Genomic DNA, 18,020 nt, shown 5'->3' on the forward strand with positions numbered 1-18,020 from the left:
TGGGCCACCGAACAGAAAGGAGCAGGACAGAGTTTTAGCATTTTGGTGCTGCAGTGGGATCCTTGTGTAAACTGGATCTGCTCGTGTAAACTCCTTTGCAAATTACAGCACAGAACACTGCTCCGACAATGAGTTTAAGCAAATATTTGCACTACGCTACTAGAGTTTCTTGCTAATTTTTATTTACAATATGGAAACTAACAGATAAACCCTGGATCATTGCTTTCAGCTAGATTCCCAGCGCTTACAAATGTAAGTGATGGTACAGCAGTGATTTCTGAAATCATCTTCTGTATCTACTTTCTGTATGTGGAGGAAACACTTCATTGTATACCTGCAGAAGTACAGTACCTGTAAAGTTTCTCTGCATACATACGCAATTTGTAACTCTGACAGAGGGCCTGTTACTGTAAAAAAAAAATAAAAATAAAAAATTAAAGAGAGTGTAAGTCTACAATATACAACACACAAATAACATTGTGAAGCAGCCAAAAAGTGGTATCTCCACACAAAAGTCAAAGACCGATTTTACATGAACTGTGTTTTACACTGAGCTGAGAAGAGGGTTTTGTTTGCTTGTTTTACAGAAAGGCTTTCTGTAAAAAAAAAACCCAGCACAGTAACAGAAGACAATACCCACAGTGAGAAGAAAATCTGTTTTGACAGAAATCTAATTATCATTTTACAAGTGACTTCGTAGTAATGCAATATCCTGTATTCTGAGGAAGGTAAAAAACAATAAAAGTGACTTCTGCTAATTTTTTAATATCTGAAACAGCAATGTTCTATACTAGGGGCCTATGGGACTTAGAATTGTTTTAAAGCTATTTTACTAACTGGCTGAAAAATAAAGCAGACAGCGGTCTGGTATTCTAAAACTCCATGTTATCATTTGAAGGCAGAGCAAGTCCCCAGACTGCTTTTCCAGCAACCCCAATAAATCCTTCTACAGAATCAATAAGTCTAGATGAAACCTCAGAGGGGAAAATAATAATAAAAGAGTAGTATGGTATTGCACAGGAGCAGGAAAAAGAGTAAATTTTACCCTTTAAAATCAAATTTTGAGATTTCCCAGTGCAAACTCCTTCTTCTCATCATGTACAGTCTGCATATCCAATAAATGTGATTTCTGGTTGTGAACTTTTTAGAGGGTTTTTTCCCACCCCTTTGGAAAGCAGATAAACTGCTCCAGCATACGGCATTGAGACACGGGCAAGCTCCCAGCGTACAGCAACTGAAGAGCTCTCCACTGGAATAACTCAAGCTCTTTGAGTCAGTCCCATAAGCATCGTGAAGAAAAATAAACAGTGTGATGATTAAAAAAAAAAAGCATGTCCTGTCCTAGAATGATAGGGTATTTGCCCAAAATGATGGTCACCATATCTGAGAAGTGCTCTCAACAAAATCTTTTGACTGTAGCTAAAAAACCACTGTTCATGCCCTAAGAAAAAATACATGCAGTGCCTGGCCAGTACCAACCATTCCTCATTAGTTGGCTTATTATTTATTTTTTTTCTCTGCAGAAAGCTTCCAAAAGGTACAAATGTTAAAATAAGTTTCAAAGTACCATGGTAAATATCTTGGAGGGATCCCCCACCGCAGTATTCCATGCATATCCACAGCTTTTCACGGCTATCAAAAGAAATTTAAAACACAGGCATCAGAAGCTGATTGATCTGTATAACAACAGAGTTCACTATTTAAAGTATTTTCTATCAGTCTTGATCATCTTTGTTAAAAAAGACATTCTGATACAGGACTAGCTGTGAGATGTTTTACATGTTATTAATAATCTCAATATAAATTCTCACCTATCAAAATGAACATTTTATGCCAAAGTCACTGAGAAATCTTTAAATGTTATCAGACCTAGAAGCTGTTGCTTTAACTCTTGCCTCCTAACTGCAATGAAGAACATGCAGAAGAAATACTGAGGTTTATCTGCTATCAGCAAGCCTCCATTAGATAACACACTAAACTCAGTTTCAATCTTAAATTGAAATTACCTAATTATATCTAAAACACTCTTCATGGCCTCCAAAAGGGAGACTGGGATTTAGAAATTTAGCCATTTTTTTCCAGTTTGGAAGTCCATTTAGGCTGTACAGATTACTTAAAAAAATGCAGCCCTCTAAGAAATCTAAAGAGGAAGCCTCACAGAAAAAGACCAAGCAGGCAAAGTGGTGATATGTATTCCCACAGAGCCAACTGATAAACGGCAGAGTTCCACGGAAATGGAAAATACTCCCCAATTTTCTATATAACATTTATCGTGTGCACTTGAAGATGCGGCCGGCTGGCATCACCTTGTTTCTGCCTCTCAGTACATCGTATCTGTTAACCCAGAACTATGAGAAATGTTATTACCAGCAGCTCAGATTTAGGGTTTTGCTCTTACAACTCACTGGTTGTACTTCTACAGCACAGAAGACTACCATCAAATAAAATATCTAAAAGCAATTCTGCTCTGGATAAATAACGAGCTAGTTTTATATTAAAAGTGATAAATGTTTAAAATCTGCCCCGCAAGTGAGTGGGATTGGATATGTTGCAAGAATCTCTAGGGGAAAAGTTTCTTTCTGTTCCTAGTGATAAAAATATTCCAGCCTTTTGGCCAGCAGAGAAAACAAAGTATTAGTCACTTTTTTTTTTTTTTTTTTAAAGCCAACTGGGAACTGAAGCGAATTCAACCTAGAGAACACTGAGAGAGGATATAAGTACTAAACCAGCCTGAGCCTTGTCTTGGGAAAGAACTAACAGAAATGCAGGTAAAAAAAAAAATGGGGTTTACCTGAGATAGCTCCCAAAATAGGCGACAATGTTGCAATGTTTGCATTCTTTAACCATATAGATTTCCTGTTGTATCAATGAAAAGTCGTCTCCTGAAAAAGAGGAAGCAGCCACAGTTACATCACATCCAACTGAATGTTCAAAGAGATCTGAGAGTGTGCATGTAACTCATAAAAACGAGCCGTAGGCCCGGATAACTGCTAAGCCCTCCAGGAGGGTTTTCCAGCACAGCAGCCCGTTCAGTAAGAGTTATCTACATCCACCATCCTTCCAGTTTCCATCCTTTATTACATCCTTTGCACGAGGCATGCACATTTCTTGAAGACCCACAGAGATGGGCTGGCCTGGCAGCCTGAACATGATCCACCAGCTCAGAGAGCTCAGCACGCACCGAAAGCCCTCTGAAAAAGAAGGAAAGGGATCCCACAGAGCATGTCAGAGAACTCCGGAGCAGCCCCTGTGCAGCCATGGGACAGCCCCAGTTTGGAGCTGATCTAGCTTTACCGGGACGTGGTGCTCACAGCACAAGGGTCCCAACACCAGAAGGGAAGATTGCTGCAAGCTAATTCCAGAGTCCCCTGCCTGAAACCAGAAGAGATCACATACCAGAGGCTCTTTATTAAAAGTATTTCATTGCAAAACGACCCTGACAGAGCATATGGCCTGCCCGCCCACTCAGCCACCGCTGACTCAGAAGAGAAGCGCAGAATCCTCAACACGGACTGCCTTGTTATGAGTGCATTTTTGGATGAGGACAGCTACACAAGCACATTTGCACATCCTAATATTCTTTGCAAAAAAAAAAAATCTACTGAAAAATATGTTATGGACAGAGCAATAGCCTAGCATGTTTCTGCCACTTTAAATTAAAGAATTATAAATAAATTAATTAATTACAGATGCAACAAAGCAAACTAAAATATCTGAAAGCTAGGAAAAATATTGGTATACTTTTATTAAATCCTGTTGAGAGAATTTCCAAAGAGATGATGGGAACATCCTTCTGTTCCCCTCACGATCTAGAGCTCAGCTTTGCCTCCCCAAGGCTCAGGGCAGGCTTAGACCCAGTCCAGCGCTGGGGCTCGGACCAGCTGGCTCTGGGGGAACAGCCCAAACACCAGCAAAGACATATCAACTAACATCAGCACAAATAACATCAGAAGAGCAAAAGGGCAAAAATCAGCCTATTAGCCCATCCCAGACACACGCCTGCTTTGTGATCGTGCATATACATACTTTACTACCTTTAGTCTTCCTTTGGCATGAACAAAACAACTGCAATAGCGTGCAAGACAAAAGACTAGAATGTAGATAAAGGTTTCAGGTTTTAGATAAAATGCTGCTCCACACAGTGTGGTAGTTACCATATCCTGTCAAGGCAAAAATTGCTTTGTGCGTTTACAGATTCACAAAATCCCAGACTGGTTGGGGTTGGAAGGGACCTCTGGAGATCATCTAGTCCAACCCCCCTGCCAGAGCAGGATCACCCAGAGCAGGTTGCACAGGATGGCGTCCAGGCGGGTTTGAATCTCTCCAGAGAAGGAGACTCCACAACCTCTCTGGGCAGCCTGGCCCAGTGCTCGGTCACCTCAAAGTGAAGGAGTTTTTCCTCATACTGAGATGGAACTTCCTGTGTCCCAGCGTGTGCCCGTTGCCCCTTGTCCTGTCACTGGGCACCACTGAGAAGAGTCTGGCCCCATCCTCTAGACACCCACCCTTTAGATATTGATAAGCGTTGATCAGATCCCCTCTCAGTCTTCTCTTCTCCAGGGTAAACAGATCACTTGCCCTCATTGAATTTCATATGGTTCCTCTTTGCCCAATTCTCTAGTCTGTCCAGGTCTTCCTGAACAGCAGCGCAGCCTTCTGGTGCATCAGCCACTCCTCCCAGCTTAGTATCATCAGCGAATTTGCTGAGGGTACACTCTGTCCCCTTGGCTGGTTTTTTTACTTTTGTTTAAAGTTTCACTAGTAAAAGTTATCACCTTTTATCAAAGTCAGGGATGTACAACCCAGAAAACATACTTAATTTAAATGATTTTGACAAGTCTAAGAGGTCTCAAGCACTGTTGTACAATCTCTTTGCATTCTTCACGTGTTTGTTTAACAATGTTGGAGCGAGTCCAGAGGAGGCCACGGAGATGATGTGAGGGCTGGAGCACCTCTGCTATGGAGACAGGCTGAGAGAGTTGGGGTGGTTCAGCCTGGAGAAGAGAAGGCTCCGGGGAGACCTTCGAGGCCCTTCCAGTCCCTGCAGGGGCTCCAGGAAAGCTGGAGAGGGGCTGGTGACAAGGGCAGGGAGTGACAGGCCAAGGGGAATGGCCTGAAGCTGCAGGAGGGGAGATGGAGATGGGATGTGAGGCAGAAATCCTTCCCTGTGAGGGTGCTGAGGCCCTGGCACAGGGTGCCCAGAGAAGCCGTGGCTGCCCCTGGCTCCCTGGCAGTGGTCAAGGCCAGGTTGGATGGGGCTTTGGGCAACCTGGGCTAGTGGAGGGTGTCCCTGCCCATGGCAGTGGGGTGGAACTAGGTGGGCTTTGAGGTCCCTTCTAACCCAAACCATCCTATGATTCTATGATAGCTATTATTTTTAATAACCTCTTTGAAAATAGATTAGTTTATTTGCTATGCTTTGAAGCAACTCCACTGAGCAACAATGACCCACAGCAGCCAGTACTGATGTCCAGGTCCACAGCATTTACCAACTCTTTGAGATCCCCGGCTCTCCAGACATACACCGGTACGTAGTAGGTTTTTACAGACACAGCGAAAGAAATGCCAATTTGGTATAATAATTTCCAAATGATCACAACCTTTATGTCTCAATGATTACCAGACTTTTACTTAAGAAAATAACTACAGAATACAAAGGTAGAAGGGAACACACTCGTATGTGCAAAAATCCCTGACTGATTTCAGTAAATCCTCAAGGGCTTCTTGAAGTTGAATTGTATGGAGAACCACTTCACTGGGACAGGAAAACATGAGTAGAAGAGCTTCAAATGTCAAGAGTCTTTTTTAAAACATAAGTAGTATTTTTTAAATAATAAAAAAAAGCAACACGATGTCCATAAATTTAGCACAGATTTCACATTGTGCTTGCTTTATGGGTTACCTTTCAACTACAACTTTGCCTGAATTCATGCACCCTGCCTATAAATGATTACTTATGAACAAAGGATTTTGGAGTTTGAATGAGATTGATTCATTTCTCCCATTTCTCTGACAAACTTCCTGAGGGAAACTGTTAAATGCTCACAGATAACTAACTGGAGCATTTTAAAACTACAGAAGTTTTTCAAGAAAGTCAAATCTAAGCAAGTTTGAAAGCAAAAGCCTCCCACCCCACTCCAAAAAGGGTACTGCCTTTCTCTAACGCTACTAGCTGCCCAGGACTTCAGAGTACTGAACGCTAAATACCCCTGCTCTCTTCTTGAACTGCCATCTTCAAACCAAAGAATCTTCGATATGTCAGAAGCAGCATTTCCAAACAGCTAGATACCATCACATGTGGAAGTCATGAGCAAGAAGCTTTCCCATAACTGCAAAAACTTGTAGGCAGCAGCCAGAATTGCCCTTCGATAGCACATCGATTGGGCTGCCTGGTGTGGAGCACCAGGAACAGCAGTTCCAGGAACCGTGGCTAATGGGGGAAAATTGAAGGAAATACGGTGATAGAAAAAGACTGACAGGAGAAAAGATAGCAACCTTCATGCACATAAAAGATATCAGGGAAGGGGGGAGAAGGGATAATCCGTTCTCCACTTTTATGATATGACAATTAGCAATGGGCTTAAATTGCCTTAACCTACATTCCCTGTACAGATGGAAAGCTTCTACCGGAGCAACATCAGAGCGCTGAATTTGAAGGCATGGGAAGCTGTGAAATTTCCCAACAGTGGAAAAAAAAATAAAAATGAAGAAAACACTGAAAACTACCCATCAGGAGTGACTGAGGCTGATCCTGCCTGTAGTAAAGGAAGACAGAAAAGATTACCTCTTGATTTGCAATTGATAAATGAAGAATCGATGCAAGAAATAGTTTCCTACAGAAAAGGCAGGGGGGAGGCGACAATTTGGAAGAGGAAAGGGGGGTGCAGGCTGAATATAGACAGGGACCTGATAGAAAAGTAGCAAACAGATGAAAAGGAGAAGTATCCATGAGAAAAGTTTGGCTAAAATATGTAGAAATGATTTTGAAAGATCAGACACAGAGATAGGAGAGAAGATGTATAGTCGTTCAAAGACGACAAGAGTGAATTCAAAACAAAGGAATTCAGAGTTTCCAGGCAGCTGGAGTATTAATCTTGGCAAGAGATGCTGGAATAGGGCAAAAATTAAATATCCTTGGATAGCATGAAAAAAAAAAAAGACGACAGTAAGACAAAGAATTTGTAGAAAATACTTCATCGAGAGGGAGACAGCAAGATAAAAAGAATTAGATCAAAGGTGACAATATATCCATACAAAGAGATTTTCATCTGTTTTAGTCATCAGAGATTGCTTGATGCTAAATAACATGGAATTGGAAAAATGTACTTTTTGTCTACTCACATGTTTGCAATTATGGGTTATGTGGCATGCTGAGCACAAACATCGTTTAGGGAGCTGCTGTAAATCACACGAGCGGTGTGGTGAGTCACTGCAGCTTGCTACTATTATGTAATTTTACCTCTGCAGCGAGAGACACAGGACACAACAGAGCGTTACAATGGAATATTCTCCTCTGATCACAGCTCACAGTCGGGGCTGCTCTGCTTGGCACAACCAGCTGCTTGTTCTCCAGCACAGCTGGCAGGGAGGGGACCGCTGAAACTTGCGGCCGTATCATGGTGTGGTGCGATCGGATCAGGTTTCAGAAACTAAGCAAAGTAAGGCTTGGTAAATTCAAAATAAATCCATATTTAAACAGGAGATCATCAAGAAGACCGACAGACCATTAACACTAGTGAATTATTCTATTTGCAGACACTACTTCTCACCTATGTGGAACTGGCATCTACAGATGTCCTGCCAAGTTGTCCTAGATGGAGAGCGCGTGTATGCTGGATCCACACACCCCACGCTGCAGCATGGGAAGGATCTGATGGCTCTAGTGCCTATCACTCAGCGCTATTAGGTCTTCTGAGCATGCCTGACCTTGATGGGTTTTAAGCAAGTTTACTCCTGGTCTTATTTTCATGTGCTCCACTGACTGCTTTGAGTGGTGCCACCCTGCAGAAAGATGCAGGGTCACTTCTCACAACTCCTCCTGGGTCAGCTGTGAATCCCTTTGCTGTCCAGAAAGCTCCTCAGGGAAGAAATTCATAGTTACTGTTTTAAATTGGTTTATTCTGCATTACTTCAGTGCTGCATCACAGGGCTGATGCTGTGCGGGAACAGAGGGAGGGACGGGCAGGCAGCATCCAGGGCTCGCACGCAACTGGGAGGAGAGAACTGACGGCATTCGGAGACATGCACGGTGTCACCAAGGGGTGGGACAGAACCACTTACTAAGAGGTCAGACCTTCAAGGTGCCATCCAGCCTGCCAACACTCCTGCCCCGAGCTAGTGCCCTCAACACATGGTCCTCATGTGCCCCAGCATGCAAGGCAGACACGACAGGCTGCCTGGAGGAGGTGTGACATGCTCCAAAGCTTACTCTCCAAGCCTTGCTACAGAGCTTGACTGTAGATATTTTGCAGACCTGGGACTTTTAACACTGTAATTAACATTTGTTATTTAGAAGTGAGATGACGTTTAGCCCTGAGACTGGGTGGACGCTGCTGTACAGGATGCTGAAGGACGAAGAGCAGGGTCACACCATGCTCCACAGTTCTCACTCCCTCACTCCAAACCACTTTCCTGAGGGTTCAATCTCTGCTGATGAAAGGGAGGGCTTTCCCGATACACAGGCTTTTGCTCAGATCGGAGTTTGCTGCCAGTCTTTTGCTTCTACCCTCGTTAAGTTTAACTCCTGAGATGTTTTCCAATCCCCATGTAGACAGGTTGACGAGCAATATGACTGAACAACAGCCCCAAAATATTTTTGGGAGAGTGGAGAGGATGCAAGGCATTACTGCAGCATCCCACAGCTAAACTCCCACAAAACTCCTGATTTCGTCACCACCCTGCAAATCTGCATTGCTCTTTACCGATCATTTTTAAAACTGCGAACAATCCTTTTAAAGCTTCGCAACTTTAAGAAGCAGAATAATTTCAACCGCGCTCAAGCATCCGAGCTGTTTTATCCATACCTCTTTTCTTGGGATTCAAGGAAACCTGCAGTCTGACAGAAAGAATTTAAATTCCCCAAACGTGAAGCTCAGAAACTTGATTCCAAGCAGGAAACAGTTATTTGGAAACAATGATATTTCCACCAGCAAATTTTACTGCCAGGCATTTTGCTGCCAGCTGCTAACCACTGATGGTACTGATTATCTCTCCACTGATACACAATATTACTGATGGTGATGCGCTGCCACAGCAGCACAAGGGCTGCAGTAAGTAGCACACAAGTGTTTGGAGTGACTGGTCTAATGACAGAAATGATTTCTCCGTGTATGTTCTCCTCTGCCCCGCCTGGATCTTATTTATGAGCAGCCATGTGCACACATAATCTATGTTCCTATTCCATATAATCTCTATTTCTATTCCTTAACACTTTCATCTCTTCTCTCTCCTTGCCTTATCTACTTATTGTTGTACATCTCAGCCTTTCACGATCCCATTTCTACTCTCCCTTCTCATGACTGCTGTCTCACTACTGCTATTTTTCTTCATGTATTTTGTCAACTAACATGTCCTCCTGATTCACCCGTTCACAATCTGCCTTCACCCCAAGTGTCGCACTCTGCATTACCTTCCAACTAAAACGTGTGATTTTTCAGCTTCCTTCCTACTCATAACGACGCCTTCCCCACCACAATCCCTTCTGCTGGCCTTCTTCATCCAAGAAACTCTGTGTTGTAAGTGAAAGCTTACACTACACAGAAACATGAGCTCACCCACTCTGGACACACACATTTCTGAAAGAAGAAGAGCAGATTATTAATGCATATAAGTATGCAAAGTTAAATTAGACCAGATTTCAAGAAGTTAAATTTAATTAAAATGCTGGGAACTCTACACTGGAAGACCATTCTCTCTCTGTTTTGCTTTGTGTACGCTCCACAGGCGGGCTGAGCAGCTGTGCGAGTACGGCAGTACCACTGCGGACATGGCACGGCACAAGGCAATGCCCAGGCTTTAACGGCTCTGGCACACTTGGAAGCTCAGGCGTTCAGACAGACGGAGCACGGTGTAAGGAACTGTACACCCACCTCTCCCAGCCAAACGGTGTTGGTGTCTCCCAGGCTATGGTGACGCTAGCCTGATGCCATGGGAGGTGGCAGCCAGCAAAGGAGCACAGGAATCAGAAGCAAGGGCTACTGGCAGTGTCTGACCAGCCGCTGTTCAGTGCCTAAAACCTGCGTATATTTAAACCGCCATGCACAAAGGACACGATCCCAAGCCTGACCAGGTTACACAACACAAGGCAGTGAAGGTGTAAGAGGTACTGAGAAGATGTTTTCATATTTCTTCAACCCCAGGCGCTGCCAACAACAGTTCAACCTCAGCAGGCTTACTTTAAATAAGCCTCAGGCTTGTTCTTCTCCGTAGCTCAAAGCATCTCTAGGGAATTTATTATACAAAGAATAAGGCTGCATGGCTGCAGTACCCTTCTTCAGCCCCGCAAACGCCCTAGACTGACAGTGCAGCTCTGCTGTGCTGCAGTCGTGGTCCAGAGAGCACAAACCACCATCGCAGCCTGACTCAGTCTCACGGCTCTGTTTCTGTGCGGAATACAAACCTCTGCACGTGAACCATGAGATACAAAACAAACATAACGAACCAGACCCGGCTTTGAACGTACTGAGCACAGTACTACACACCTTTGGATGACTATTTTCCCTTGAAGTTCCAACTCCAGTTTAAGATCCAACCCGAAATAAGTAACTGGCTACTTCTGGTCATCACAGGTACCTCAGATGGAAAACGCAAACATTGGACAAAACTAAAACCAGCAATGAGATTCTTCTGTAACCTTGCAAAAGGTACAGAGCACGACAGATTACCACAGCCCTCTGAGTGTCAAAGGTCTCTGAGGGCACTATTTAGCCTTACAGCGGTATTTACAATGGACATTAGTAAATTTACTAAATATTTTGTCGATTACACTTTCCCAGGGAGAAAGTTCTGTGGCAGAAAACTACACTAGCAAATCGTTACCTCTTTGTATCGACTCCCCTCTCAATTCATCTGCTAAACCCATAGAAGGAAGTGGCTTTAGTGTTTCAGATGGTTTTGGCTTCTATGCTGCTGAGTACAGTTGGATTAGTTTCTGAAATAGAATTGGCTCCCAAATTATTTGAAGCATTTGTACTCAGTGAATGCTGGGAAATGTCATTAGCGTGCCATAATACTTTTGCCTAATGCTCTCCAAAGTCTATGCCAAAAAAAAAAAAAAAAAAACAGTGAAAAACACTTGTCTATTTTGATTTTAGCAGCACAGCTTAAGTAACTGTGGTAGCAGATCTAGTGTACAGCCCAAAAATTCAAATAAATTAATGACAGTAACCTTCCAAGTAGAGAGTTTATTTCCTTTGCCTGGAGAACAGCCAAAGGAAGGTAAGAGCAGATGAAATATGTGTTCATGTTGGGGTCTTGCTGCAAGCTGGAGTCTCTTTGCGTACCAACTCTCTCGCTACCTGCAGTAGACGAGGGAGGAACACAAACAAACCACAATTCATCCCCCATCCGCCATTTCAGCAGTTTTGCCGGGTCTCCCAAAATACTGCCATCTTATTGTGTGCAGTTTCTTGCAGCTTTAATTCAATGCATTCCTCACCTCCTCTGGGGCACTCTCTGCTTCAGTCTTTTGTCTTCTGCTCCCAATTCCCCCATCGTGTTGAGTTTGGAGCTCTTATTTTTCCATCTGTTAATTAATTCCCATCTATGAGCCACCTCCTCCTCCTCTCCAGAAGACAGTGTATATAAATCACAAGCCTTTTTCTCTGGTGACTAACTTACAAAATTTATTACCAGTCTTTTTCCTAGTTATGCCCTACAGACTGACAGGAGCTCGTGCTGGTGCTCGGAGGGGCTGCACTCCCTGGGGGACCACCACAGCTGAGCTGCAACAGCTTCTAACACTGGCCCGGTCCAGGAATTGATGGTGCTCTGCAAGTACAGTCCAACAAAGCTATACAAACCCCTTAAAATTACTCAATTAGTCAGAACATCGAAGCGAGGAGCAGATGAATTTTATTTATTTTTTTTAATCTGGAAGATTTTGAACAGCCATGTCTTCCTGCAAAGACAGTAAGCTGTTACAGTCCAACCACCCTGCAAAGGCAGTGGACATCCCAGAGAATGAAAAAAAAACAAATGCTGCAAACCCTCCTTAAAAACAAAACAAACCCCCAACAAGATCTCTGCCAAGAGGCTGTGGGTGTACATGCTATGGATGGAGACCAGGCTGGCAATATTTAAAAGAAGATTATATTATAAAAAAATAAAATAAAAAGAATTTGCCAAACTAGAAGAAATCGCTTCCGTGTGGCAAGTCAGACCAACAACATAATGAAACATATAAGACATGGTCATCGGGGCTAATTAAAATGGGGTTCTCAGTAGTGGTGACTTTGGGCCAGAGTCTTGCACTTTCCACTGTAGTGCATAAACAGCACCAAGCCAGGCAGGGGTGGCTCAGCCTCCAACGGGTCCTCCTCTTCCCTCAGCTCTAACGGCAGAGGATTCAGCTTCTGCTTCGCTTCAGTTTTCAAAGCATTCTTCAAATTAACAATAAAACCAGACCTACTTCCTTTAAATAAGATGCAGTGACACGAACGCTCGAGGAAGCCTCTCACTACATTAGCAATAGGTCAATACTGTCCTTTTTCTGTCATTAAAGCATTGCTCTGCCCCATCGTAGACCTGCTGGAAGCTAAACCCAGCAGTGGCTCGCTCTCCCTGGCACCACTGCCCTGAACACTGCCCACAGCATTTCAGCCGACCAGGGGCTGAGGGATCCCAGCTGTGGTTTCCACTGCATTTATCATCGCCTAATTAGTCTTAGCGCTGCAATCCATGCATGAAAGGTTAGTAGACACAGTCACCCAAAGGCAGTGGTTTTAGCTTGTCCCCTGAGCCTCCCCACACTTCTTCCACCTTCAGCCGTCAAAAACATCTCTTTGGCTGCACAGTGAAGTGGATCACAGAACCAACCAGAATTAAAAAGTAACCCTGCACTGAGTCCGGTATGGGGCCCTTCAGTCCTGCATCCCGTCTCCAACAGAGGATGCCAAGGAAGTATTTAAAAACAGACCACACAGGGATGCTTCCCCCAAACACGCTCCTCACCTCCAGAGATTTACGGCTCAGAAAAACTTCTCAGTCATAGATGTGATCTTTGTATTTAATAGTCTTTCATGTATTTTTCTCTCATATAAATCTGCACGGTTGCTTTTTGCACCTATGTAAAACTCAACTTAATACAATGAGGAGTTTCACAGAACTTGCAGAGAAAACCACATTTCCTTGTTGCTCAGAGCCTGCCATCCGCTCGCTGCACCCATTGTCTCCAAACCTGCCCCAAGCTGGGTCCCCTCATCTGCTTTCACCTAAATACGCACCCTGGTACAAAGGACGCAGCAGCACAGGGATGGGATGAAGGACACAAGGCCAAGAGAACTACCCTGCCCGTTGCTACATACTGCCGTTCAGTTCAAAAAAACAAACCCCAAACAAGAGAAAAACCCACGCTGTGCACCGCATCAAAGAATCACAAGGCAAGAGGCAGTTCTGCTCCAAAGAGGTTACCACCTAACAAGATCAAAGAGCTGAGGATGGAAAGGACCGCTGAAGGAGTCAAAATGGCTTGTAGAGGTCACGCTGGTGGGAGTTAAGGTCATGCCTGAGGTTCTGCCCATTGACCACCACTCACTAGGTCATACGATCGTCAATTCTGGTGGGAGTGGGCAGGTTCAGTAATTGAAGACATTTATGTAACAGAGACTGAGCCACAGCTGCTGACATCTGAACTGTGCTGCGTGCACGGGGCTGGATTTCCAGAAGACCTTGCTGACTATAGAAGATAAGAGCTGCAATGGGAAAGTGGTACCACCAGCACGGCCTGGCTGCTCTTTGCTTGTTGACCTGCACTGGTACGCTTCAGTGCAAACTTCAAGAAAGAAGGAAATGAAAAGCTAAAGAATTAATCTGAGCCTTTCTTTTCATTTATTCATTGGAATTTTTCAAGTTTTTCCAACTGAAAAAAATGTTCAGATTCCAGGAACTTTTCACTGTTAAATAAATAAATAAATGAATAAATCAATCACTTGGCAATGAACAGCTAGGCTCATCGGAAACCTTACATCAAGCAGTCCAAAGGATAACACACTGTTCTTGCATGTGGGAAACCCCAAATTAATTTTCCTGTGATCACTTTACAAAAGAGCCTAGCCATCACCCTGAACACCAGACAACAGAGTGACTCTCGTGCTAATCAATTCACGTTTAATTTACACTAAAAGCAAAAAGTATATGAAAACTTTCCGTAAAAATCCTTCAAACCACCTTGAAATGCCCTACCGGGCAGTAGGGAAACCAACATCCCATGAGGTGGGAGACACGACTGCTGGTCTTCATTGTAAATAAGACAAAGATGGGTCTGAACTCCTCTTCACTTATATTCTCTAACCCTGTGGTAGATGGGGACTCCCACTGCCTTCCTCTCCCACTTTATAACCAGCACTTCAGTCTCCCTGATAATCCAGCTCAAGAGGAAGAAAACAAGGGGTGGGGTAAAGCCACCAAAACACTCCACTTTAGAAATGTTTCCAGCCCTGCCCTCCCCCCGTTTTATTTTGGTAAAAAGTACTTCGGTGAGTTAACCCAAATTCATGCATAGTTACTTGACATTTTCAAAATAGCTGAAATAGGGGGGAAAAAAAATTGAGATATTCCATGCAAGATTGTTATCTTAACAAACATTAAGGATTTTTTTGGAAGACAAAAAATCCCCAACTGTAAAGACATTATTATTCTTCCCTCAAAGGTTTGATCTGGGATTTCACAACCAAGAAATATGGGGTGAGGCACACGCATTGATCCTCCTGTCAAAGGTTTGAAAATTATTGTTCAAGGATAACCAACATGTCGGAAAAATTTAGCTGGCCTAGAAGTCAGCTGGATAATACTAAACTTTTATGAAGAATGAACATACTTACTGCTATTTAAAAACAGTCTTCTCTGAACCTTTATTCATATGGCTAAAATAAAAATTTTAAAACATTTGGTTTCTAAGACTGACTCTCCAATCACTATATATACCACTGGTCATGGAGTCCTCAGTGGGAGAGGAGCTAGTCAGACGCCTTGGGTAAGCACCGTAGAATTTTAAAAGTTCTGCCAGCCCGGATTTAATAGAAAGCTGGAGGACCTTCAAAACACAACAGCAGGATGGGCAGAGCCATCTCTCAGGGCTCAGCTCCTCAGGGATGCACATTTGGAGAGACCGGGAGGACAGAGGGCAGCCTTTCCGTTTATCAAGGACCTACAGGCATTAGCAAAGCCTTTGTGTTTAAGAACCCATGACACCTCTCGACCTGAGTGACTGAACAGAACCAAGCAACAACAAGCAAACGAGACAACGTATTTTCCTAGGCAAGAAAGAGGAAAATAGCACATCCACCTCACTTCCTAGCAAGGTACAGACACTGTGAGCTCCCCATCAAAATTACAGTCTTTTAACACATACAGTCGTGAATAGATGCTGGTGTTCAGGGACTAGAGACATTTCAGTGCTGGTCATCAAAACCTCAAATCACAGAAGACAGGTCGGCAGGGACCTCCAGAGGTCTCTGGTCCAGTCTTCTGCTCCAAGCAGGGCTAACTGCAGAGTCAGGTCACATTGCTCAAGGCCTTGCCCAGTCAACTTGAGAAAATCTTCAAAGATGGAGATCCCACCAACTCCTGGGCCCTGCCCCAGAGCACAAACAGCCTCCTCATGAAGAATTTTCCCCACATCCAGCTGGACTGTCCCTTGCTGCAGCCTGTACCGACAGGCTCTCCCCCATTTGCTGGGCACTCCTGACAAGCCTGGCTCCAGCTCCTCTGCCAGTCCACCGTGGAGGACAGTGGTTAGATCCCTCTTCAGCTACCTTGTCCTCAGACTAAAAAACACACAGCCTCTTCTACGCTATGAGTCTTTCCAGATTTTTCTCCATTTTTCTCACCTAAAGAGTCCGTATTTATTCCCTGCAGCACTCCAGTTATGGAAGTTATCCCACTGTGTCTCCATAAATCCTACTACTTTCTTAATTGTCCCTTAATTGCTTCATAGGCTCCAAGTGTCAGTCCACGAGCACTGGGCAAGCACACATTCCCAGAAGAAGCCTCCCTCCTGCCCTGTCCCAGAGAGCCAGGACCCTGAGCAGAAACAGCACAGCAGTACAGGCAAAGCACAATCACAGAGAGACTAACGTGGCAAAGAGACGTAGAATAGGACTATGCTAAGGAGGGATTTGAAAGGTAGGCCAGCAACCAAGTAATAAGAGATTACTTCTTTGAACAAACACAGGATCCTCAGGTGGGGCTGAGTTATGACTGAGGCGATAAAAAGCTCCTCTCCTCATTCCGCCTCAGGACATAATTTCTGATTTCAACTCTATGCAGATTCAGATTAGGCTTCAACTTAGCAAATCTCTTGAGCAGCAAGTGAGCTTCTCCTGCATCTCCTACTTTTAGGAGTGGCAGAAAACACATGGGGACATGATAGCACAAGCCATCCTCCTCCCTCCTTAGAAAAAAGACGACACATCAAAAAGCACAGAGCTCTGTTTTTCCCAGTGGGCATAAGCATCATTGCCTGGTCCCTTCCCCCTTTCAACTCATACAGCCTACCAGCTCCCTACTGTCTCAGAGCTCACAATTTACTATCTGTCCTTAATCTTCTCTTTGTACTAACAACACACTAACTGCAACATTTTTTTATACAACAACTGATAAGGCAGACAAGAACAAACAAGGAAATAGTGAGGAGGACATAGCTAAAAGTAATGGTGCATTCTGCAGTGCTTCCTGTCTTCTAACCACTGAAATTACAGAAAACCTAAACACTTCTTTGTCTGGAGCTTCATAGCCATGTGAAAATAAACATATGGGGAAAATGAAAACGCAATTCAAAAATACAGAAAAGAATGTAAAACTTACCAGGCTCTAACTTGATTATTTTTACAGCAGCCAGTTCGCCCGTATGAAGATTTCTAGCCTGAAATAAGAGAATTAAGACATATTTAATTATACTGCAAAGGCATCTCACACAGTCTTACAAACTGTGAGAAGATACACTATGATGTCATGTGTTACAATATGGCACAATGCAATTAGCCAAGAGGAATCTGGGTGAGGATTATCTGGTTTTGGTATTAGCACACCATCGACCTAGCTGTAGTTGAGAAGCGTTACTGGCAGATCCTTTCGAGACTTTAAAAAAACCCCAGCTATCTGCCCACAAATGAGACTTCATGCCTCTCAAACACCATTTCTAAGGGTTCTCGAAACTGAGAAGTTTCTGCCATCCATGCTGGCTGGGGTGGTACAAAAGCACCATGCTGCAACGCGGACTGTCACAGCACAGAGCACGCAGTGCTCAACCACCCATCGCATGGTGCTAAACCTCAGCGTTCTCTGAAAGTGGAACCGAGAGGTGGAGGGGCAGGGAGAAGCACTACAGATGCTGCACGGATGAGTCACAGCTCCCTGAGAACAACTTAACTCCGAAAACAAACTCCTTCCAGCAGACCCTGACAGAGGCGAGTGGTCCCCACGATCCTCAAGAAGAAGGGGTAGGGAGCTCCAAGTAAGTCTTTACAGAATTGCCCTCTCCAGGTACGCTGTAAACTTCAGTGAGAATTCAGTGCTGGAGCAAAATGTTACAGGAACATCAGATATAGAAAGTTTTAAGAGCGGATTTCACTAACACTTAACTCTAGTAAAACGTGCTCTAAATCACTTGGGCACCATCACCAGAGCTAAACTGTATTATTTTTGACACACAACCTGATCTGATTAGGCACTGTGGCATTCCCCTTTTGCTGATCACTCAAAAGGTACAGGAGTCTAAGCCCAACTGTTTCATTCTTACCCTAACAAACATGCAGAGTCTTCTGAACATATGAAATCTGGTTAAGAGAGAGATTATAGAAAAT

At 43.8% G+C, this 18,020-nt stretch overlaps 1 protein-coding gene across 4 annotated transcripts in view; it reads right to left on the reverse strand.

The window, feature by feature from the left end:
* MAP4K5 (mitogen-activated protein kinase kinase kinase kinase 5) overlaps positions 1 to 18,020 on the reverse strand; it is a 67,414-nt gene that overhangs the window by 29,388 nt on the left and 20,006 nt on the right. For 3 of the 4 annotated variants that reach the window (XM_075753168.1, XM_075753167.1, XM_075753165.1), the window contains exons 3-6: positions 17,023 to 17,080; positions 2,792 to 2,882; positions 1,568 to 1,632; positions 352 to 407 (exon numbers count right to left, since the gene is read on the reverse strand). In XM_075753168.1, the coding sequence (XP_075609283.1) occupies positions 352 to 407; positions 1,568 to 1,632; positions 2,792 to 2,882; positions 17,023 to 17,080 (270 nt within the window). Of the gene's footprint in view, positions 1 to 351; positions 408 to 1,567; positions 1,633 to 2,791; positions 2,883 to 3,181; positions 3,299 to 17,022; positions 17,081 to 18,020 lie in introns of those variants that run through there. The other variant, XM_075753166.1, reaches the window with a different exon arrangement.

The sequence above is a fragment of the Balearica regulorum genome, chromosome 5 (genome assembly GCF_011004875.1).
Source record: "Balearica regulorum gibbericeps isolate bBalReg1 chromosome 5, bBalReg1.pri, whole genome shotgun sequence".
Taxonomy (NCBI): Eukaryota; Metazoa; Chordata; class Aves; order Gruiformes; family Gruidae; genus Balearica; species Balearica regulorum.